Source organism: Saccopteryx bilineata, chromosome 7, assembly GCF_036850765.1.
Source record: "Saccopteryx bilineata isolate mSacBil1 chromosome 7, mSacBil1_pri_phased_curated, whole genome shotgun sequence".
Taxonomy (NCBI): Eukaryota; Metazoa; Chordata; class Mammalia; order Chiroptera; family Emballonuridae; genus Saccopteryx; species Saccopteryx bilineata.
In genome coordinates this window covers 69,873,306-69,895,860 of record NC_089496.1, presented here as the reverse complement: position 1 = coordinate 69,895,860, position 22,555 = coordinate 69,873,306, and the positions used below count along the sequence as shown (strand labels likewise).

The 22,555-nt window shown below is 49.2% G+C and overlaps 2 protein-coding genes across 4 annotated transcripts in view; one reads left to right on the top strand and one right to left on the bottom strand.

The window, feature by feature from the left end:
- DET1 (DET1 partner of COP1 E3 ubiquitin ligase) overlaps nt 1-8,019 on the top strand; it is a 61,422-nt gene extending 53,403 nt beyond the window's left edge. Inside the window, exon 5 of the mRNA XM_066238132.1 lies at nt 7,956-8,019. Coding sequence (XP_066094229.1) covers nt 7,956-8,019 — 64 coding nt within the window. The remainder of the gene's footprint in view (nt 1-7,955) is intronic.
- On the bottom strand, nt 8,012-22,501 carry MRPS11 (mitochondrial ribosomal protein S11). Of its 3 annotated transcripts, none has more exons than XM_066238139.1 (7): nt 22,462-22,501; nt 22,185-22,302; nt 21,924-22,055; nt 13,058-13,156; nt 10,790-10,919; nt 9,439-9,504; nt 8,012-8,413 (listed from the first exon to the last, which is right to left on the bottom strand). In XM_066238139.1, exons 2-7 carry the CDS (start codon nt 22,247-22,249, stop codon nt 8,306-8,308), a joined length of 600 nt encoding a protein of 199 aa, XP_066094236.1. In that variant the 5' UTR covers nt 22,250-22,302; nt 22,462-22,501; the 3' UTR covers nt 8,012-8,305. The 3 variants fall into 3 exon arrangements, with proteins under 3 accessions (XP_066094236.1, XP_066094235.1, XP_066094237.1); XM_066238138.1 differs by having other exon boundaries at nt 22,472-22,493; XM_066238140.1 differs by lacking the exon at nt 22,462-22,501 and adding an exon at nt 22,395-22,458.
- Nucleotides 22,502-22,555: the final 54 nt, after the last annotated feature.

Genomic DNA, 22,555 nt, shown 5'->3' with positions numbered 1-22,555 from the left:
AAACCAGCCCATGGGGTTCAGCCGGAGTTGTAAGTGCCTGTCAGAGTTGGCCCCTGTTTGGCTGAAGTGGCCAGGCCCTTACCCGGGTCTCCATCAGTCATTGGGGTACCATTGGAAAGGTGTGACCAGGACAAGGCAGCTCTCTGCAGCTGTGCCTGGGGCTGACAGTGCTCCAAGCAGTGGGCAACAGGCTCTTTCTTGATTGGGGTCTGGGCAGCACAACCTTGTGTCCACCACAGAGAGGTCCAGGGCGGAGGTCTCTGCATAGGTTGGTGGGGAGTGGTCTCCAAAGAGCCCTCTATGGCCCATGCAAGCACTAGCCTGTCATAATAGCGGTGTGGCAGCCAGAATTGGCCAAGGGGCTCCCAAGGTCGGGAGGGCAGGCCTTGCACTTTCCCCCTTGTCCCGTCCTCCCATCCCAGCCCTGTAGAGTGAAGGTGGGGCCTGCGGATGGGGAGAGAGAAGCTTCGACCCGGCTCTGAGAATTAAGTTTTATTATAGACATGCCTGGGATTCCTGAGCATTGTAACTATAAAAATGAAATTTATTCTTACAACTAAAAGTAACCAGAAAGCCATGCGCTCTTGCTGAGTTGGAGGTTTGAGGGGCTAGAGAGGGCGGTCTGACATAGCTGACTCGAGTAAGTGATAAGAGAAAAATAAAGTCGATCCCACTAGTACTCCAAAGTTCAGCGTGTGTCCTGAACTTGCCCCTCACTGAGGGGCTGCACAGAGCTGCCTATGTCCCTGGGAGGGTGGGCACAGGAGGCGGTGGCCTGCCCTTGGCTTGTTGCGTCTTGGAAGGCTATGAGCCCACGTGGTGACCCAGTTTCCTGCCTCTGTCTGAGCAGTGAGGACTGATTATAGGGGTGTATGAGGGCTCTAAATAACCACAAAGTACTTTTCAATCAGACAGAAAATGGTGAGAAATGCATTTTCATTAATGCCCCAATTATCCCAATCCCAACTAGGACAAAAAAAATATGTTTTGCTTGCTCCCAGGGACAAGCTGTCAGGATCCCCTGATTGTCCTCCCCAGGAAGGAGCTCTGTGCCCAGCTCACACAGCCACGGGGCTAGAGTGGGGTCCTTGCAACGGCTGGGGCACGTCTGCCCCCCGAGGGCCCAGGATGCAAAGCCCAGAAAGGGAGCCCTGTCTGTCCCTCAGAGGCAGGGCACCTGTGACAAGATGGGGTGGCCGCAGCTCCACGAGCCTGTCTGTGGGTATTCCCTGTGGCAGCGTTGGTGCTTCCTGGTCCTCTTCAGCCCAGAAAGAGCAGTGTTGCCCTCCCCCCCCCCTCTGGGACAGGCCCTGCCCAACGGTCCTGATAGTCGCTGTTCTCTGATTCTGTCTCCTTTCATCTCGCAGGGAGTATTCATTTCTCTACCCCTTCTGTGGCTCCAGGAGGTCTTTGGCTTGTGGCTCCTTCACTCCAGTCTCTGGCCACGTGGTCACCTTTGCCTCTGTTACTGTAGTCAAATCTGCTGCCTCCATTTTATAAAGATGTGTGTGAGTCATTTAGGGTCCACAGATAATCCAGGATAGTCTCCCCATTTTAAGGTCCTTGACTTCATCACATCTGCAAAGACTCTGTTTGCATTTAAGGTGATATGTACAGGTTCCAGGTTTGGGTTCTGATATCTCTGGGCTGCACAGGCAGCCTCCTGATGCCATGTTAGGCTGTTTGTACTTTACTGCACAGACTGTGCTATTGCTGCAATCTGCCCTTTGCCTTTGTTCATGCCATCCCCTCTCCAGAAGCTGCCCCATTGTCTCCTGGTCCCTCGCATTTGCCTCTTAACGTTTACTTTTTTTTTTTTTTTTTTTTTTGAGAGAGAAAGAAAGAGGATGGAAAGATGAGAAGCTTCAACTCATAATCTCATAATTGTGGTACTTTAGTTGTTCATTGACTGCTTTCTCATTTGTGCCATGACTGGGGGGCTCCAGCCAAGCCAGTGACCCCTTGCTCAAGCCAGTGACCTTGGGTTCAAGCCAGCGACCTTGGGATGACCCCATGCTCAAGCTGGCAACCCCAAACTCAAGCTGATGAGCCCGCACTCAAGCCGGTGACCTCAGGGTTTTGAACCTGGGACCTCAGTGTCCCAGGTTGACGCTCTATCCACTGCTCCACCATCAGTCAGACCTAATACTCTTATTTTGAACTCAGGTGTCATGTCATCTTTACTTTTGGCCACATTTTATTTGAGTATTTATAGATTTTTTGAGGAAGGAGGGAGAGGAGAAAGACTCTTGAGGAATAGATTCTTGAATCATTTGGCTTTTTAACTTAATTTTTGGCTGCAGATGTTACCAATCTGGTTTAATCTACAGTTGGCTGGCTATAATGGTGTAGGAGGGTGGGTGATGGGCTCTGACATAACATTTTGTGATTAAAATCACAGGGAAAATGAGCTTTCAGTAATAATAATAATAATAATAGTAATAATAATAATAGTAATAGCAGCAAGGTGGCCATGCGTCTGCATTCACACTATGTGCCCAGCCAGGACCCCACCTGGAGCCCCAGGGAGCCATGTGAGAGAGAGAGGCGTCCTACATGAGCACCAGCTGTATACAGCGGAGCACAGTTACCTGAAGGGGTGACTCTGACAGCCCCGTGGGGGTGGGAGTAGCTGAGGTTCCAGTTGATGTAGAGCTGGCATACCAGCTTCCCCTGCTCCCCACCCCCCAGCCGCCAAGGAGGCTGGAAGGAATGGGTGGCAAGGGGGAGCCCTGGCAAGGGCACAGAGAAGAACGAACTGCATGTCCAGGGCACCCAGTCAGACCTTGGTCCCACTTCTGATGTCTGCCCCACTTTGGTCCCTAGTATCAATAGGTCAGGACCTGGATTTCCCTCCTAGCCATGAATGAGCTGTATGCCCTAAGGTGCCAGAGCCCCGTCCCCCTCTACCCCCTCTTTGTCCTGAAGTTGAGGTCCGATTGGGGGAGGGAAGTCTGTCCCCACAGCCTGAGGGCTGAATCTGTGCTCCACTGGTTCTAGGCAGCAGGTGTCCTGCTGGCCAGGCTGCTGGGAGACCTCGCTGCCCCAGTTGACATTTCCTTTCCGTTCAAGGGGATTATGCAAATCCAAGGTGGTTAAACTGCCTCAGGGCACTATGGAAACAGCACCCCTCCCTCCAGCCATGCAATAGCACACCAAAGGCTGACTTTTCTGAGGAGACTAGTTATGCTAAATCGCAGAGCATGTGCACAATTTAATTTGAACCTGGGTGGGCAAGGGGAGCAGCCAGGTTAATTACCAGAACCAATTTCCGGAGCCAGGTCAGATGTCTGCCCCCAAATAGGGGACCACCAGCAGGGTGGGTGGGACTGTGTTGCAGGGCCCTGTGTGTTAAATTTCTATTAAAATGTTACGTGCACACTTCAGTAGATAATTTACACAATGCCTGACTGCAGCTCCCATACATTTTTTTTTTTTTTTTTTCATTTTTCTGAAGCTGGAAACAGGGAGAGACAGTCAGACAGACTCCCGCATGCGCCCGACCGGGATCCACCCGGCACGCCCACCAGGGGCGGTGCTCTGCCCCCCAGGGGGCGATGCTCTGCCCGTCCTGGGCGTCGCCATGTTGCAACCAGAGCCACTCTAGCACCTGAGGCAGAGGCCACAGAGCCATGCCCAGTGCCCGGGCCATCTTTGCTCCAATGGAGCCTTGGCTGCGGGAGGGGAAGAGAGAGACAGAGAGGAAAGCGCGGCGGAGGGGTGGAGAAGCAAATGTGCGCTTCTCCTATGTGCCCTGGCCGGGAATCGAACCCGGGTCCTCCGCACGCTAGGCCGACGCTCTACCGCTGAGCCAACCAGCCAGGGCTTCCCATACATTTTTACAAGCTAGTTCTTTATTTCTATTTTTATTGTATTTTAAGTGGTTCATTAATTAATATAAGCAACAACAATGTACACAGCACCTTCTAAAGATGAAAAAGGCAAAAAGTTACGCCATCTTTCTGCCTGTTTGCCAGTGGTTCATTTTCTCTCCCTGGAGAGAATGTCATTTTGGGGTATGTCTTTCCAGATATTCAATGTGTATACATTTATGTACATCTATCCTGTCCTTTTCTATAAAAACTAGTGACTGTACTAGGCATGTTGTCCTCCCCCCTTTATTTTTACTTAGCAGTACATCTGTGCTTGTGTCCGGGCTAACATCCCATTGTATGGATGGAACATAATTTCTTTAACCTCCTGTTGATGGACAGTTAGGGTCCAGTCTTCTACCGTAATCCTCAATGCCCCAGTGAATACACATCTTTGCATACTTGCAGCACATGTGAAAGAGTATCTAAGCTACACTGTCCAATATGGCAGTCAGCAGCCACATGTTGCTGTTTATGTTTAAATCTCAAGTGCTGAAGGGCTAGAGCATATCTGTGGCTCAGGGTGCGTGCTGGACAGTGCTGCTCCAGCAGGGAATTGTGAAGCCGGCCGGAGGTCTGCACATCGGCAGTGCTGGCAGAAACCGCTGGTTTTCCCTCTGAAGAGGCTTTCGCTATTTATATTTCCCCCATGAGAGCTCAGAGAGGGAGAGCACTTTTATTTCAAAACAGTTGTATGGAATGTTGGGGACAGAAAAGAAACGTTCCCTGTGTACTGATTGCGAGGACATTCTGTTTCCGTGGTGTGCCCACACTGCGCTGTTTGAGTCAGACACTGCTGTTCCCAACGTAAACGGGCACACTTGTCACAGGGAACCCCGCATGGCTGTCTGTCAGAGGCCTGGCCTCTTGCTACCTTCCGCAGTTCTCGGCCGCTTCCCTCGCCTCTCCTGAGACCCAGGGCTCCCCCACACCCCGACTCAGGGCCTGTCCTGTCTCTCCAGGAGAGTGCCGTCTCCTCATGCATTCCATGTCACTGTGACACAGCCTTTACCAGACGACCAGCCAAATCTTCATTTCCTCACTTCCTACCCTCCACCCTCCTCCCTGTGGTGAATGGTGACCTCCACATTGTCAGATTCAGTGGGCACTGCCCGCTTCTCATCTTGCTTGAGCTCCTCGCTGACCTGTCAGCCACAGTCGGTACTTTGTCCCTTCCTTGAAGTGCTCGCCCATTGGTTTCTGAGACACCGCACCTGGTCTCTGATCGCGCCGTCCCTGTGTCCTCTGCAGTCTCGTTCTCCGGGCATTTAAAACTCGGTCACAGCTTTCCCACGTTCTCTACTTCTCACTGAGCGTCTCATCCCCACAGTGGCTTTGATTAGCACCGTTGGGGACATGATGTCCCTGCATTTTAATTCCCATTTCCTGGATTACCAACGAGGTTGAGTATCTTCCTGGTTGGCATTTCCAGCCCCTTAAGGACTCCCATTGATCCATTTGGTCATCTCACCTGCCACCTCCTCCACAAAGCCTTTCTTTCTGTCCCTGAAATCGAGTGGGTCATTCTTTCATTCACACCTATAACATTCACGCCACTTCCAGGGAACTCTGACTCATTCAGTCACATGCACGTCAAGCTTCCTGAGACCTTGAGCCTATGGGGAGTAGTGACGGAGTCGTATCTGTTCCTCCAGTGCCCAGCCTGTCTGTGCAACACCCTGTTTGCTCAGTTTGGTCAAATGGACAATTCCTGTGTGGCAGTGACCACTCCATCTCTTTGGGCTGATAATACTCAGATTTTAAAAAAGCAATGTGTATACCCAGAGTAGGAATAAAATGAATAGAGGAAAAGAATAGAAGAGCCCAGGAGAAAGGAATATATATATATGGCATGTCAGAGCCAGGTCGCAGGCAGAAGCAATTGGAAAATGGCTTCTCCTAACATTCTGCCAGCATCTAGGTATTTCAGTGTTAAATAGGCTTATTTTGGCAATGATGGTACATCCTGGTATCAGGTGGTGGCTTGGCTGAAAGAGCAGAAAACATTGTGTCCATGCCGAAAGGGAAGAAATGGTATATGTCTTTAGGTCTGCAGAGGAGAAAAGAGAGGAAGCTTCCCTGATGTAGCCGGTCCCGTGCCACCAGCTTCAAGCTACTAGAAGCAAAACTGCAGATGCACTTAGAAATAACCCAGCATCTGTTGCCAGGAAACAAGGAAGCCTGTCACAAGAGCTGATGCCAGCACTCAGCTCATGCAATTGTTCGGGGCCCAGTGCTGGGCTCTGCCTCTTCTCTATCTGCAGGCAGAGTGAGCACGCGGCCCGCCTGTGTTCTCAGGCCCGGGAGGCCTGCTTCTGAGCGCCAAGGCAACGGGACAGGTAGCTGGTCGTTCAGGAGCACGAGAACTGCTTTCACTGGTCAGCCTCTGCTGGCAGTGCCTGTCGTCCCGAGGAGGGTCCAGTCTTTGTGAGGCCAAGACCAAATAGTTGAGAGGTCATAGTTTAAGAGAACACAAGTTTCACTGGCCACTATGAGTCTGGACACAGTGTGTGCCAAGAGCTCACGGCTGTACAGCATGTGTGCCCACCAGCACCTGCTGGTAGCTCCTGGCGGTCTGTGCCAGGCGTCCCCTTCCAGGCCCAAGACTGCTGATCCTCCAGGGTCCCCAGTGTCCCATGTGCTTTAGGTTCTCCTGGGGTCCTGTGCAGGATCTTTCTTTTTAAAACTCTTTGTGTGTATAATAACTTCCTAAAACTAGTGTCCGCCATACTTCGCATTTGGGAATGACAGAAACCACCTGTGCTTACTGTTCCCCATGTGCCCCTTAGGTCCATTTGGCAGTCTGGAAGGTGGACCCTTGAAGGACCACACCACCCAGATCCCCAACCTTCCTGCTTCTTGTTGGGCTCAGGCACTGGGGACACGAGTGTGACCAGAGCAATGCCAGTCAGGGTGTGTGGGCTTCCTGTGCCAGGCCTTGGTTTGGCATGGCTGCATTCCTCTGCCAGGCTCCACTTGCTCCAGGCCCTCTGTCCACCCAAATAACGACCTACCATGTGAAATCACAGAGCAATTCTCAAGTGTCCTGTGATTAAAAAAAATTTTTTTTTGCATCGTGTTTACATGTAGTTTCATGGTGAAACAGCCTAACTCCTTCCGGCAGTGACTTTCACTCAGGAAGTCTTCAGTTGGGTTTCTTTAGTCAATGTTCACAAGTTAACTTTCATAGGTCCTGCTAAGGATGGAAGAGAAGGCAGTAGGGAGACATTCTTCCTTCTAAAATTCACATCCAGGTCATGGTCTTTCCCCTTTCTCTAACCCTAACAGCCACTTTCTTATTTAGAAGGGGCTTTGTGGCTTAACTACAGAGTTCAGGCAAACTCATGTTTACCTGGCTGGGCACAGAGGGGAACCCACAGTGCCTTCCCTTGGTGGTCAGCACCTTCCTGCACTCTCAGGGAGGGAGCTTTGTGCACGTGCCCACGCCTTCCCACCTCCTGCTGACGCTCTCCTCCTGGGCCCTCCATCCAAGGAGGGCTGGGTGTCAAGCCCTCACCTTTGGCTGCTGTGTGGTGTCCAGGAACCCCAGGGCCCCAACTGATGAGCAATCATCCTGTCCTGGGCTGAGCCCACCTGTGTCGGTACCGTCTGGGTTCCACACCAACTTTCTGCACCTTTCAATTTGGGCTCTCCTCTTGCCCTCCGTCTGCCCTTTCTAGAGAGCCCTCCCTACCCCAGGGTAACTCGGTCCTGGGTCCTGGGACTGTTGAAGCCCCGGATGTGTAAGAGATGATGTCCCTTCACTGTAGGCAGTCTGTCCACTCTTAGAAGACCCAGGCTGAGGACAGTCCATGCACATTGTTAGGGCCAACTTTAAATACGCTCCCAAGCGTGAAATCTTCCACCGTGGGCATCCTCCCAAGCTAGAAGGCAAAAAGCTCTCATTTGGGGCCAAATTACAAATTGTTAATAAAAATTGTTACAAGGAGCTCTGGAAACCTTGGCCAACAGTCTAAAAAAGAAATGTCTGAAAACAAAGAGGACGGCGGTGGACAGCAGCTCACATTTACATACTGACCCTTCAATCCAGGATTTTGTCTCAACTCAAAATCTCTTTTTCAGGAGAAAGTGGGATTACTGCTTGCAAATCTGGAAGCCAAAACTCACAAATCAAGACAGATGGTAGAGGTATTCTTTTATTGTTTTTAGAGCAGGGTAGCATTTACTGGTTGGAATCTGGAGTCCCTGTTGCTCCCCTTGTGTCTAAGACAGGATGGCCTCACTTCTGGGCATGCTGATGTCCAGTCAAAAGTACAACAAAGGCCACCACCGAAGGAGGCAGAGCTGTCCCTTACTGAATGAAGGATCGCCAACAAGCCTGTCTGGAGAGACTTCTGATAGTGTGCTTTCTACGAGGTCTGGAGGGGGGGCCCTGAGGTCAGGTTCTGGTGCAGGCTTCCGCTTCCTTCCCATCACAGCCTCCGAGCCTTCCTGGGGCGGCAGCCATTGTGCGGGATGGGGGTGTTGTCTGTGATTGAGATCACTTCCAGGCCCCCCATGGTCAGTCCCTTGATGGCAGACTGGAAGGAACAGAAGGAACAGTGCAACGGCTTGGTCCCAGAAATGATGACCTAGCAGGTGTCCAGAAAGGGGCTTGGGAAGGGAGTGTGGGGGTGGGGCAGGGAGGAGCATGGAGAGGGTCATCGGCACTGAAACCTACAATCCCACTCCTCTAATCACAGCGGTCTCCCAACCAAACCCTTAACCAGGCGCTCAGCGCTGCCCACGTTAGTCCCACCTGCAGCTTCCCACCTTGTGTTTTACCGTCTAAGTACAAAGACTACCTGTAAACCCTGACACACCTTAAGTGTTACACTCTGCAGCTTTACTTCAGTTGTTTGTCTGGAATGTCCCCCTCACATGGATAACACTGTGTTATTCTTGAAAAGTCAGGAGAACTGCCGTCTCTCTGGGGAAGCTTCCCTGGTCATACCCAGTGGGCTCCCAGCACCCTGGCACACACGTCACCTAGGCACTGCTGGTCTGGATGGGGCCCATTTGTGACAGTCCCCAGGGACCACCTTTTTATTCCTGCTGGCACACAGCAGGCCCTTAGTGAATGTCTGAGGACTTAAACTATGTGATCTTGCTTTGAGAAGCTTAGTAGATTATCAAAACAGAAAGAAACTTCCCTCCCTCATGGGAATCCACTATAACAGTGGTCCCCAACCTTTTTTGGGTTACGGACTGGTTTAATATCAGAAAATATTTTCACAGACCGGCTTTTAGGGTGGGATGGATAAATGTATCACGTGACCGAGACAAGCGTCAAGAGTGAGTCTTAGAAGGATGTAACAGAGGGAATCTGGTCATTTTTTAAAAATAAAACATCGTTCAGACTTAAATATAAATAAAACGGAAATAATTTAAGTTATTTATTCTTTCTCTGTGGACCAAATGGCCCACGGACCGGTACCGGTTCTACGGCCTGGGGGTTGGGGACCACTGCACTATAAGGTCCTTTTCCGCTCTCCTTCCCCTGCTCTCAAGTCCCATTTTTCTGAAGAAGCAAGTGGCCATCCTGTGGAGAATCGCTGTCACTTACCTGGCGCCCTGGCCCCAGGCCTTTCACCACCACGCGGACGTGGGTCACGCCCTTCGCTGTGGCTTTCTGGAGAGGAGCAACAAGTGGTTAGTGCCCCAGTGAGAATTACACCCCAGTCTCTGCTGCCCCACCAGGTGCACCAGGGTTCTGAGCTCTAGGGAGAAGGCAGCACGTGTGGACAGCGGCAGGAGCCAGGGAAGGAAGCACAGGACAGATGGCCACAGCGCAGGCTAGACATGGCAGAGCGCACAGAGCTTGTCCAGTCTCAAACTTCAACTATGACCCCCTTTCGCCCAGAACAGCACTGCCACCTAATGGAAGTTTCTAAATAGTGCTCCGATTTTTCTCAGGTGGGTGAATGCAGTGTTCGACCCTGAGGAGGAGCCCTGGACTTCAAGGCTGCTCTGGAATACCCACCTAAACAGTGTTATCGTTTTAAATCTCTAGTAATACAGTAGTTAAGTCTTTCTTTCTTGATTATAAAGGCATCATGACAGGTAGTGTAAAACACACAGGTGTCACTGAGCCCCCCACCCCCCACCCAAAGCCACTGTTAACACTGACACGTTTCTTTAAGTGTGTATATAGTCTGTCCTTTGGTGGACATCAGCACATTTTGAGGATCATTAATACATAGCAATCAGTAGTTTTGGGCAGAGCTATGTTTGAAGGTCTGTTTCCTGCAGGAAATAGAGTACTTCTGCTCTGGCAGAACCAGTGGGAACCTTTGGAAGGCCTGGTTACAGGCGACAGTACACAGGCCCTGGTCCAGAGCAGCAGGGTTCTGTTCAGGGAACTGAAATGACTGCCCGGCTCTGAGCACGTTGTGTACTCTGCGTCTGAGCTGGCTCTCACTGTGTGGACAGTACCCAGGGTCCTTGGAAGAGTCAAAATAAACAATATAAAGTGTCTGGTGTACAGTAAGTGCTCAATAAATACACCAGTAGTGGCACACAGCCAAACTGCTTCTAGAAAGGAGTGCAACAATTCACACTCAAATTGGTATTGCATGAGGCTTTTTGCCATACCACGTTTTCCCAAAGAGACTACAGCAATCCCACCTCGCTGACATTTACAGTAAGGGGGTTTTGATAAGCCTGCAGCACCCAGCTCTTATGTCTTCCAGAACGAACCAACAAGTGTTTTGCTGCTACTGAAGCTAAGCAAGGAGAAGAAAAGCCTTTTCACACAGACCTCTTCAAACCACTCCCAGTGTTCAGATACCCAACAGGAGTTGGCATAGACCCCATAGCTTCCGAAGAGCTAGTTCATAGAGAACTGTCGTCACAGCAATCGGCCGGGCAAGAAGGGGAGCACAGCGCACAGCTGGCCGGAGAGAACACACACTTACCGCCGCGCAAGCTATGCCCGCCGTCTGTGCTGCGATGCCTGTGCCCTTCTTGGCGTTCCGAAATCCCTCTGTGCCGCAGGAAGTGAGGGCAAGGGGCTGGTTAGTGGCGGAGACAACCTGGATCTGTGTGCTGAGAGGGCAAGGGAAGCAGAGAAGATAAAATGGACTGTTCAGGACTTTAGAGAGCGCTAACCTATGCCCTTAGAAGCCCGAATGAGGGCCTGGCCTGTGGGGGCTCAGTGGATATAGCATCAACTTGGAACTTTGAGGTCGCTGGTTCGAAACCCTGGGCTTGCCTGGTCAAGGCACATATGGGAGTTGATGCTTCCTGCTCTCCTCCCCTCCTCTCTCTCTTTCTCCTCTTTGAAATGAATAAATAAAATTTTTAAAAGAAACTTAAAGAAAAAAGAAGAAGCCCGAGTGAGAAAGAGAAAGCTACTCCACCTTGAGCTCACCAGTTAGGTGTTTTTGACCTCCTATAGGAGGTGCCTGGAAGGGTCAGAATTATCCCTTAAACTTCACTAAAAATTGATATGATCTAAAGCAGTGTTTTTCAACCGCTGGTCCATGGACTGGTGCAGGTCCGCAAAGAGTTAACCACCTGATGTTGTATGAAGATTATGGAGTCTATAATCATTGGGTCTTTACCAATGATCTAAAGAAAGCTCTTTTATGGTCTGAATGTTTGTGCCTCTTCCAAAATTCATGTTGAAATCCTACCCCCAAATATGATGGCATTTGGAGGTGGAGCCTTCAGAAGCTGATTAGGTCATGAGGGAAGAGCCCTCATGAATGGGATTAGTGCCTTTACAAAGGGTATTCCACAGAGCTCCCTCTCCACTTCTGCCATGTGAGGACACAATGAGAAGCCGGCCACGTGTAACCTTGAAGAGGGTCCTCACCAGGACCCAGCTTGCTGGCACCCTGACCTTGGACTTCTAGCCTCAAGAAGTGTAAAAAATGAATGTCTGTTGTTTAAGTCAAATTTGTGGTATTTGTAATGGCAGCCGCCATAATCTGAGGGTGGTAAAGTGTCACCCAGAGGAAGAGTGGCACATTTTCTTCTAGAGCCTTTCCTATACCAGTGTTTAAGTTAGGTATGCTGTCCTCATCGGGTGTTTTATCCTAAAACTTACATCTTTTACATCAAGTAATTTAAAAATAAACGTTCCATTAGGGAAAGTTTCAGATATATACAAAAGTGAACAGAATAGTGTATGAGCTCCCATGGACCCATCCCCTACCTTCAACAATTACCAACTCATATCCGGCATAGCTTCACCTATAACCCGTTTCCATTCCCCCCTTTCCTTAGTATTAAATTATTGGCCTTTGATACAAAGGCCAGACCCATCATTTCATCTGTAAATATTTCATTATATACCTCTAAAAGATAAGGACTCTTTAAAAAGACCCCATAAGAAAAGTTAGCAATATTCCCATATTGGATAATTTTTAATGCTTAAGACACTTCATTTCATGCTCAAATTTTATAAACAAGTGAAACATTTTTACTAGTCATCTCTAACATTTAAAATGAAGAGTAACTTTAGACATGCTTTCCATTTCCCGTTGGTCATCATCACCCTGTCCTCTGGTCTGAAGGAGTCCCTGAGGACCCACAGTGAAGATGGAAGTGAAGGGTGCTTATGGAGTCATTCTGGTGCCATCTGCTTGTCAGCCTGCCGACGGCTGCCACTTCCCACCAGGGCCTCTTGGGTTTTCTACACTGAACAGAAGCATGAGAGAATTGCTTGACCCTGAGAGAGCCCACACAGAGAGCTAGATTGCGTCCTAGCCACTGTGGCTGCGGAGAGAATCCTGCCACCTCACCTGTGCCCCACTCTATCCCTGAATACCAGCAGTCTCTCGTATTGTTCTCTAAATTGCTACATGGGCAGGTTGTGACCAAACACTGACCCGTCTCCAAGGGAGAGCTGACCAGCAAAATTGTCACTAATGTCAGCAAGACTTCTGTTGCCAACACGTAGCTGAGAGCTCCCTTGACACCCATTTGTAGGAAAGCAAATCTTACCAGTATGACATGCCCAACGCAGTTCACATTTTTATGAAATCTGAACTAATGTTATACAGAAGTTGGTTTTCCAAAACAACTAGGGGCCTAGGGAACATTGGCATCAGCACCACTGTGCAGACTGTGCCCCCCCAGCTTCTCCCCCACACAGGGCCACCTTGCCCTCACTCGAGAGGGATAGAGCCCACCCAGACCTTTCCAGGGTGGGGGGTGGAGCTTCCCTTCCCACTTACTTGTTGTAGGATGCCTTAATGTGTGCGATTGGGATCTCCTCAAATTTCTTTCCTGCCCACCTCAGGGAGCTCTCCTGTCCTGGAACTGGAGGGTAAATGCTGCAATTAGAAGAAACATTTTATATAAAATTGTCTTTATGTTTTTAAAAATAAAATCCAGGCCCTGGCCGGTTGGCTCAGAGGTAGAGCGTCGGCCTGGCGTGCAGGAGTCCTGGGTTTGATTCCCGGCCAGGGCACACAGGAGAGGCACCCATTTGCTTCTCCACCCCTCCCCCTCTCCTTCCTCTCTGTCTCTCTCTTCCCCTCCTGCAGCGATGCTCCATTGGAGCAAAGATGGCCCGGGCACTGGGGATGGCTCTGTGGCCTCTGCCTCAGGCGCTAGAATGGCTCTGGATGCAACAGAGTGACTCCCCGGATGGGCAGAGCATCGCCCCCTGGGGGGCATGCCGGGTGGATCCCGGTCGGGTGCATGCGGGAGTCTGTCTGACTGCCTCCCCATTTCTAGCTTCGGAAAAATGAAAAAAAAAAAAATCAAATCCATCACATAGTTCAAAATGATCCAATAGTACAACCTGATAATGAAAAGCAGCAGCCCCTGCCAGTGTGCTCCTGAAGTAGCTGCCCACTCCACCCCTTCTGTCCTGGTGCTGCCGCCCTCTCTGTGAACACTTGTGCATGTGGCTGTTCCTTGAGTTGTTGACTCTAGACACATCGAGTGACTTTCTGCTAGAAGAAAAGAGATACAGCTCATACCCCACCTACAGTATCTTGTCCTTTCTATTGTAATCAGATCAGTATTTTCGATCCTTTGTAGGATCCGCCTTCTGCAATTTAAACCTCCATTATTTCATCATCGGTAGATGACATCTTGACTCTACTTTATAAAATAGGACAACAAACTTTTAATAATACTTACAATATCATTACTATAAAAGAAAACCCAGTATCTCCTAGAATAGAGGTCAGTAGATGTTTTCTGTCAGGGCCAGAGTAAATATTTTAGGCTTTGCTGACCACGAGATTTGTTACAACTTGGAACCATAGTGCAAAAACGGCCAGACAATAGTCAATCAACGGGTGTGGCTGTCCCAATAAAACTTTATTGCAGCTGGCGAGATCTGGCCCATGGGATGTAGTCTGTCAACCCCCACCTTAGACTAATGGTTCACTCTCTGAACAGCAGAAATGTTATTGTGATGGGTAAGCACCACTCCAGACTTCTGGATAGGCCTGGGAATCTTATTTCTAAAATGCTCCAGGTGAACCCAGGGTTGAGACACTGGTAACTGTGATGAGGACAAGACCTTTTGCATCTCAGCCAGTCTGTCCTCTGGCTGTCCCAGGTCAGTACTCTTCATCTTCCGGTGGAGAAACATTGGTAAGAATAGGGGGAACAGGGTTAGCTGAGAAGCCAGGCCTTGGGCCTAGCAGACCTGCCTCCATTCAAAGCTCTGTTTATTATCATGCTGTGCTTTCTTTTATTCAAACACACACAGTTGTCACTGAGCATTTGAGCTGGGAGTAGACCCACTGTGGTACCCTGCCTACACGTGCAAATCAGACCAGTGTTGGTACCCCTCCTCCCACGGCCACCTGAAATACAATGGATTTAGATTTAGAAAATACACTATTATGAGAACAGTCCTCCCTCAGCCCTACCTACTTTCCTAGAGATATTTAAAACAAAACAAACCCCACCACAGTGGTATTCAAGAGTTACAGTGTGTTCTTTCCTGCTAGGCCTGATCTTAAGAGATGTCTCAGCGCCTCTGCAGGTTCCGGGCTCATCAGCCTAAGCAGAGATGGAAAGTGGAGGAAGCTCTGAGATGACAGTACTGTTTAGAACATCATCGCTTTCTGATTGGTAATTTCCCCTACTGACTTGGGGGAGTGTCAATAAAACTAAGCTGACTACAGTCTGAATGTAGCAGTGTAATGTCATAAATATATATACACTAAAGCAAGGTTTCTGAACTAGGAAGGACTCAGAACTTGAACCGTTTAATTGAAAGCAGGGACGAGATCAGGCCTTTAAATCTCCCAGGTCCAGTGTAGAAACGAGCAAGTGATTCAACCCCACAGAAGCCCAGGAAAGGGAAGATAAAGCTTTCCAGAAGGGCACGCTGCCTCTGCATTGCCATCCTCAGAGCAGGGAGGCACGGAGAAGGGCCAGCACACGTGGCATCACTTCTGCACGGCTGGCTGACGTGGAGGACTGATGTCAGCCACTGTTCCCCCCTGCTGAGGGTCCGAGGAAGGCTCACTTCTGTGGCGTGTACTTCAGGCACGAGAGTTTGCTGATCCCTGGGCCAACCCAACCTACACGGGCCCTGTCACAAGTGTGGCAGATGTTGGAATTTCAGCTGGGTAAGCTGCAGCTCAGAGAAGGCCCTGCCTCATGGTCTTCAATACATTTTCTAATTGCAACTACAGACACTTTTTAGATATGAAGATAAATGTAGAAAAATGCAAAGATCATAGCTCATGGCTCACTAGTCCTGTCATAATTATATATATGATTTCAGTAAGAGATTTCCAGTTCTAACCCTTGGCTTCTGTTTCTTGACTTCTTTTCTCAAATGATCCTGTGTCCTCTATCCTTCCTGGCTCCTTACTCCTGTGGTAATTAGCCCTTGTCATTACCAGACCTGCAACATCATCACAACCTCGGTTAGAGCATCACACTCTGGCCACCACCTCCCGGCACCCCCACTGGTTTCCCTACTGGGAACAATTCAGTCCCACTGGTCCTACCAGCTTCTCACTTTCCCACACACCCGATGGAATTTACTGACCTGCCCGCTCCCTTACACATACCCTCAACCCCCCCCCCCAACCCCCTACACCTGCCAACTCTCATCGTACTCTCCTGGCAAACCCATCTCTCCAGCCACTCTGAGCCTGCGCATGCACCCGCACAGTTGGCTGGGAAAATACACAGCGACCGACTGGTCTCTAGATCATGGTTTCTCAGCCTCAGCACTATGTTTGGTAGTGGAGCATGTCAATAGCCATGAGCTATTGACATTTTGGGTAAGGTCATACATTGTTGTGGGGTGCTGTCCTGCACACTGTGGGTGTTTAGCAATATCCCTGGCCTCTTCTACCCATTACTTAATGTCCCCCAAGATGTGACAAACAAAAATGTCTTCAGACATTGCTAAAAGTCCCCTTGGAGGCAAAATTGCCCCAGTTGAGAACCACTGCTTTATTTGAGTGACTTCTAACATTAAGCAGGCCCTCAGCACAGCGTGGCAATCATACAGCAGCACATCCCTGGTTTAATTATCCACCTATCCTCCAGGATGACTATTTTATACCTTCTTTTGTCTCCTCAACCCTCCAAGTCCTTCCTGCTTCCTCACTGACAGCTGATGACCTTCACAGAAAAATAGAAGCAATCAGAATGTCTTCCAGCTCCACTACCAAACATCTGTGCCCGCAATCTGTGGTCTCTCCTGTGATGCTCCAATTGTGTGTTAGCTCTCCAGCAATGTTCTTGTTCGGGCATCATCATTCTGTACCCTCTCCACTGCATTATTCTCATCAGCAAAACAGGCTGTCATGTCCTCAACCTAAACACAAACAAAAACCTCGCGATCCCAAGGCCTCCCCGAGCTACTGCCATTTATTTCTCTATGACCCTTTCAGCAGAACCCCTTGTAGAACTGACTGTACCTGCTGTGGCTTCCTGTCTTCTATCTGAACCCACTCCAATCAGAATAGTCCCTATCACTCCATCAAAAATGCTCTAGCCAAGGTCACCGACCAACTGACAATGTTAAATGCAAGGGGCAATTCGGTCATATGCCTATTGACCTGTCATATCAGCAGCATTTGACATAACTGATCTTTGTCCTTGAACTACACTAAAAAATAAAATCTCTCCAGGTTTTTTTTTCCCAACGATTTCTCTTCTGTCTCTCTTGCTGATTCTTCCTCATTGGCCAAATCTCTAAATGTCAGAGGCTCCAGGCTTCAGTCCTTCTCATCTCTATCTGTATTCACTCTCTTGATCTTGTAGTCTCGTCATCATCTATGATGTGTTACACATGTGTATGTGTGGTCCAGATGTGTCCCTTGAATTTCATTTCTAATAGCCAACATTGTATTTCCACTTGGATGTTAATTAAGCTTCTCCTAGCTCAGCCACCCAATTCCAAGCTCCTGTAGGCTTCCCCATATGATGACAACCCCATCTTTCCAGTTGTTTGAGTCAAAAATTTTGGAGTGTTCCTTCATTCCCTTTCTCTCACCTTACATTAACAAATCATATATCAGTCTGACCATTCATACTACCTTCACAGCTGTCGCTCTGATCCAAGCTACTATCATCTCTTGCCTAGCTTATTTCAATGGTCTTCTAACTGCTTAGAAGACTCCTTGCTTCCTTACAGTTCACCATCAGCAGTGGCCATAGGGACTCTCTAAAAATGTAATAAGCATGATTGTGTCAACCCTCTTTACAATTCTCCAGTGGCTTCCCATCTCACTCAGAGTGTAAGCTGAAGACCTGATGATGACCTCCTGTGGCCCTACGCACCTGCTACACCCCTATCCCCTTCGCTTCCGCCTCCTATTTTACTCCTCACTCCACAGTAGTCTTCTTGCGACTGGACTCACTCCTACCATCTGTTACACGCCTATGTTTTACTTTTGCTGTCCCCTATCCACTAGAATTTAAGTTCTATGGGGGGCAGGGATATTTTTGTATATTTGGTCACCAGTGTCCCCAACACCTTGAACAGTGCCTAGCAATGCTGAATGACCAAAATAGAATCTTAACCTCCTTTAGAAGCTCCCCACAAGCCTACAGCGGGGAGAGTGTAAAAAACCCCATTAGACAAGACCCTTGGCATTCTGATTCCTTGTCTTGCTGACCTCATCAGCCATCATGCATGTACCTAAGTATACCAGTTCCTTCATACCACATGCCTTTACAGACTTAGTGTAAAGCCAGTGGCCACGGCCACCATCACAGCTGCCCGGCCCATGCAGGTTCGCATTGCATTCAGACAGTTGGTAAAGAAACAATGGAGCCAAAAACTGGTGGGCCATCATCTTTAATCCTAGCTTGCACCTGGCGGGCAAGTAAACACACACACTGGGGCCCTGGCCGGTTGGCTCAGCGGTAGAGTGTCGGCCTGGCGTGCAGGAGTCCCGGGTTCGATTCCCAGCCAGGGCACACAGGATAAGCGCCCATCTGCTTCTCCACCCCTCCCCCTCTCCTTCCTCTCTGTCTCTCTCTTCCCCTCCTGCAGCCGAGCCTCCATTGGAGCAAAGATGGCCCGGGCGCTGGGGATGGCTCCTTGGCCTCTGCCTCAGGCGCTAGAGTGGCTCTGGATGCAAGAGCGACACCCCAGAGGGGCAGAACATCGCCCTCTGGTGGGCATGCCGGGTGGATCCTGGTTGGGCGCATGTGGGAGTCTGTCTGCCTCCCCGTTTCCAGCTTCGGAAAAATGAAAACAAACAAACAAACAAACAAACAAAACACACATACTGGGCTCCAAAACCCACTCATTCAGTGCTCACAAAGCTACTGACTTATCCGAGTTTCCTAAAATCAAAGGTTTCTAGCTCACCAGACTTATTCACCTCCGTTCCCCATCTCCTTCCTTCTCCCTGCATAACCTCTGCACAAACTGGCTTCTCACTTAGCACTCCACCATCTTGGCTGCTTCTCCTGGCCTCCTCCACATGGTCTTTCTTGGCTCTCCTCTTTATTTATTTATTTATTTATTTATTTATTTATTTATTTTACAGAGACAGAGAGTGAGTCAGAGAGAGGGACAGACAGGGACAGACAGACAGGAACGGAGAGAGATGAGAAGCATCAATCATTAGTTTTTCATTGCACATTGCAACACCTTAGTTTTTCATTGATTGCCCTCTCATATATGCCCTGACCATGGGCCTTCAGCAGACTGAGCAACCCCTTGCTGGAGCCAGCGACCTTGGGCTCAAGCTGGTGGGCTTTTGCTCAAAGCAGATGAGCCTGCGCTCAAGCTGGTGACCTTGGGGTCTCGAACCTGGGTCCTCTGCATCCCAGTCCGACGCTCTATCCACTGCGCCACCACCTGGTCAGGCTGCCTCACTTTATAGTACAGAAATCAAAACTTTTAATCCAATAAACAAAGAAGTCTTTGATACAAAGTCACTTATCTGAGGCATAATGGGTACACTCATGAGAGTGTACCACCCCACATCATAAAGGGTGGGAAAAGCTTAGTCCTAAAACCAAGCCCCAGGCTACAAGGATCCTGCCTGCCCATAGCCCGCCCCCAACACACATTAATATAATCACGCCCATCCCAAGCAAGAAGGGCAATATTACCTGGGCGACGGGCTTCCACGTGGGCAGCGCCATCCTTAACAAAGTGAGCGTAATATATTTTATTGCCCAACACTTAGCTTTGCCCAAAACAATCCCTTTCACCTTGTCCAACTGAACTCCTATTCAGTTCAGTTCTCAGCTGCACATTTTCTTCTCCAATCTTATCTGATTTCCACAGGAGTTAGATACTCATTCTTTCATACTTGCAAGCAACCAGTTCTTACCTCCAGGATACTACTGATAAGATTATGGTGGGTAGATATTTGCATGTTTGTCTTCCCTGGGAGACTGTGAAGTACAGTGGGGAGGAACGATCTTTTGTATTTGTACCTGTATTGGTGGCGGGCACATAGTAGGTTCTCAATAAATGTTAAATTTATGTGAAGTATACTTAACACAGAGGTGGTGGCAGTGGTGGGAAGTAAGATGCCAGTCCCTAGGGCTGACCACAAAACTCCCTAGACCTTATACCAACTCTAAAAAGGGTATGTTGTAAGGTACCAGAAAGCTGCAAATTAATATTGATATTCTGGGCCCTAGCCGGTTGGCTCAGTGGTAGAGCGTTGACCTGGCGTGCGGAAGTCCCGGGTTCGATTCCCGGCCAGGGCACACAGGAGAAGCGCCCATCTGCTTCTCCACCCCTCCCCCTCTCCTTCCTCTCTGTCTCTCTCTTCCCCTCCCGCAGCGAGGCTCCATTGGAGCAAAGATGGCCTAGGCGCTGGGGATGGCTCCTTGGCCTCTGCACCAGGCGCTAGAGTGGCTCTGGTCGCAACAGAGCGACGCCCCAGAGGGGCAGTGTGTTGCCCCCTGGTGGGCGTGCCGAATGGATCCCGGTCGGGCGCATGCGGGAGTCTGTCTGACTGTCTCTCCCCGTTTCCAGCTTCAGAAAAATACAAAAAAAAAAAAAAAAAATTTGATATTCTGGAAGGAAAGGTCAGGCTTTCTTGTTTCATCCCTCTGGGAGGGATAAGAATGTAGAAGTTTCTGGCTTGCAAGAACAATGGGTCATTCAGTTTTAAATCCAAAATATAGGTTAACCGAGAAACTTCTTCTCTTTCAATAGGAGGCAGAATTTACATACCACCTTGCATTGACTGTAGTTTCTCCCCCTTCCTGGAATCTTGAGAGTAAAATACTTCTAGGCTAGTGAGGGAAGATGAACCCTGAAAGATTTGTAAACACCTTTGATTGTGTTACCTTGAAAGTCTTAATGTTTCTGTGTATCCCCTAAACCAGGGGTAGTCAACCTTTTTATACCTACCGCCCACTTTTGTATCTGTTAGTAGTAAAATTTTCTAACCGCCCACCGGTTCCACAGTAATGGTGATTTATAAAGTAGGGAAGTAACTTTACTTTATAAAATTTATAAAGCAGAGTTATGGCAAGTTAGAGCATATAATAATAATTACTTACCAAGTACTTTATGTAGGATTTTCGCTAAGTTTGGCAGAATCAATCTTTATAAAACAACTTACTATAGTTAAATCTTTTTATTTGTACTTTGGTTACTCTGCTACCGCCCACCATGAAAGCTGGAACGCCCACTAGTGGGCGGTAGAGACCAGGTTGACTACCACTGCCCTAAAAAAATGTTGTCATCTTGTGGCATGATGTCATGCTTTCCTCCGCCCATGTGTGATCAAGGGTATATAAGCAGCCCCTGAACTATTTTTGGGAACTGCATGATTTGGATCTGATGCCCCGTCAGCCATATGCGGCCAGCATATTTAATAAATCTCCTTTAATAAAACTCTTCAAAATTTATCTAGACTGGGTGTCTCTACGTGAACTCGATGAAATGAGGTACAGTGCCTTTCAGAATCTGGGGTGCAGCCTGACCAGGTGGTGGCGCAGTGGATAGAGTGTTGGACTGAGATGCGGGGGACCCAGGTTCGAAACCCCGAGGTCGCCAGCTTGAGCGCTGGCTCATCTGGCTTGAGCAAAAAGCTCACTAGCTTGGACCCAAGGTCGCTGGCTCCAGCAAGGGGTTACTCGGTCTGCTGAAGGTCTGCGGTCAAGGCACATATGAGAAAGCAATTAGTGAACAACTAAGGTGTCGCAACAAAAAACTGATGATTGGTGCTTCTCATCTCTCTCCGTTCCTGTCTATCCCTCTCTCTGACTCTCTCTCTGACCCTGTAAAAAAAAAAAGAAAAAAGAAAAGCATCTGGGTGCGGTACTTTATAACAGGTATAATATATCATAGCGTAGATCGCCTCTCCTTTCCCATTTTGTGTCTGTTAGTCTGACCTGATCTCCCTCTCAGAGGGGAAGAAAGCTGATATTTACTATACACTTCTGACAAATACCCATCAGAGGTTCACTAAGCTTCCACTTTGTGCCAAGGCTCATCTCATTTGATTCTCACAACCTCCCTCGGCATTATGTCCATTTTTAGTTGAGAAAAACGGAGGTTTGGAGGTTAATATTCATAGCGTCGCACAGATGACAAGTGACAGTGAGGAATTCACTGGTTCTCAGACCCTGGAGGGCAGTGCCGTCCCCCGAGGGCTGGACCAAAGTGGCCCTCACCTGAAGCTGCTGCGGCTCGGTGCTCGACCTGGAGCTGCAGCCGGAGTCTCCTCAACCGCCTGTTTGGCGGCCGCGTCTTGCGACTGCTGGGCGCCCGTGTGGATGGTGGCGCCTGATGCCCGGGCCACGACCCTGAAGGGACAGAAAGCTCACTGAGGTCTGCAGGCCTAACGGCCACTGTAGTCCAGATGGCTTATGGGACGAGGGCAGGAACATACTCCCGAAGGTGGCCGTGGGCACAGAGGAGGTAATCATTCATACCTGCTCGTTGATGGCCAAAGCCATGACGGTAAGAACCGAGTCCCCGCGTTTCTTACAGCCTGCATGACTTGAATTGAACCCAATGTGCTCCCGTCTGTGGCGCCAGCACCATGAGCGCCTGTGGGGGAGAGTAGAGAAGAAAAGTTATCTGATTCCTCTTCTTAAGGCCCGTTGAAGATTCTTATCCCAATATATATGCCCTGTAATAACCATCGCTGCGATCTGCAACTAGGAGTTTCCTTCGTTTCCCCTAACGTAATACGGGATCTTCGCTCACCCCTCCATACCGAAATGGCTCGTTCTGGTCGTTCCGGGAGGGGGGGGGGGGGACTGAGCTCTTCCCGGCAGGCAGTCCCCGCGCTGCCTTGTGG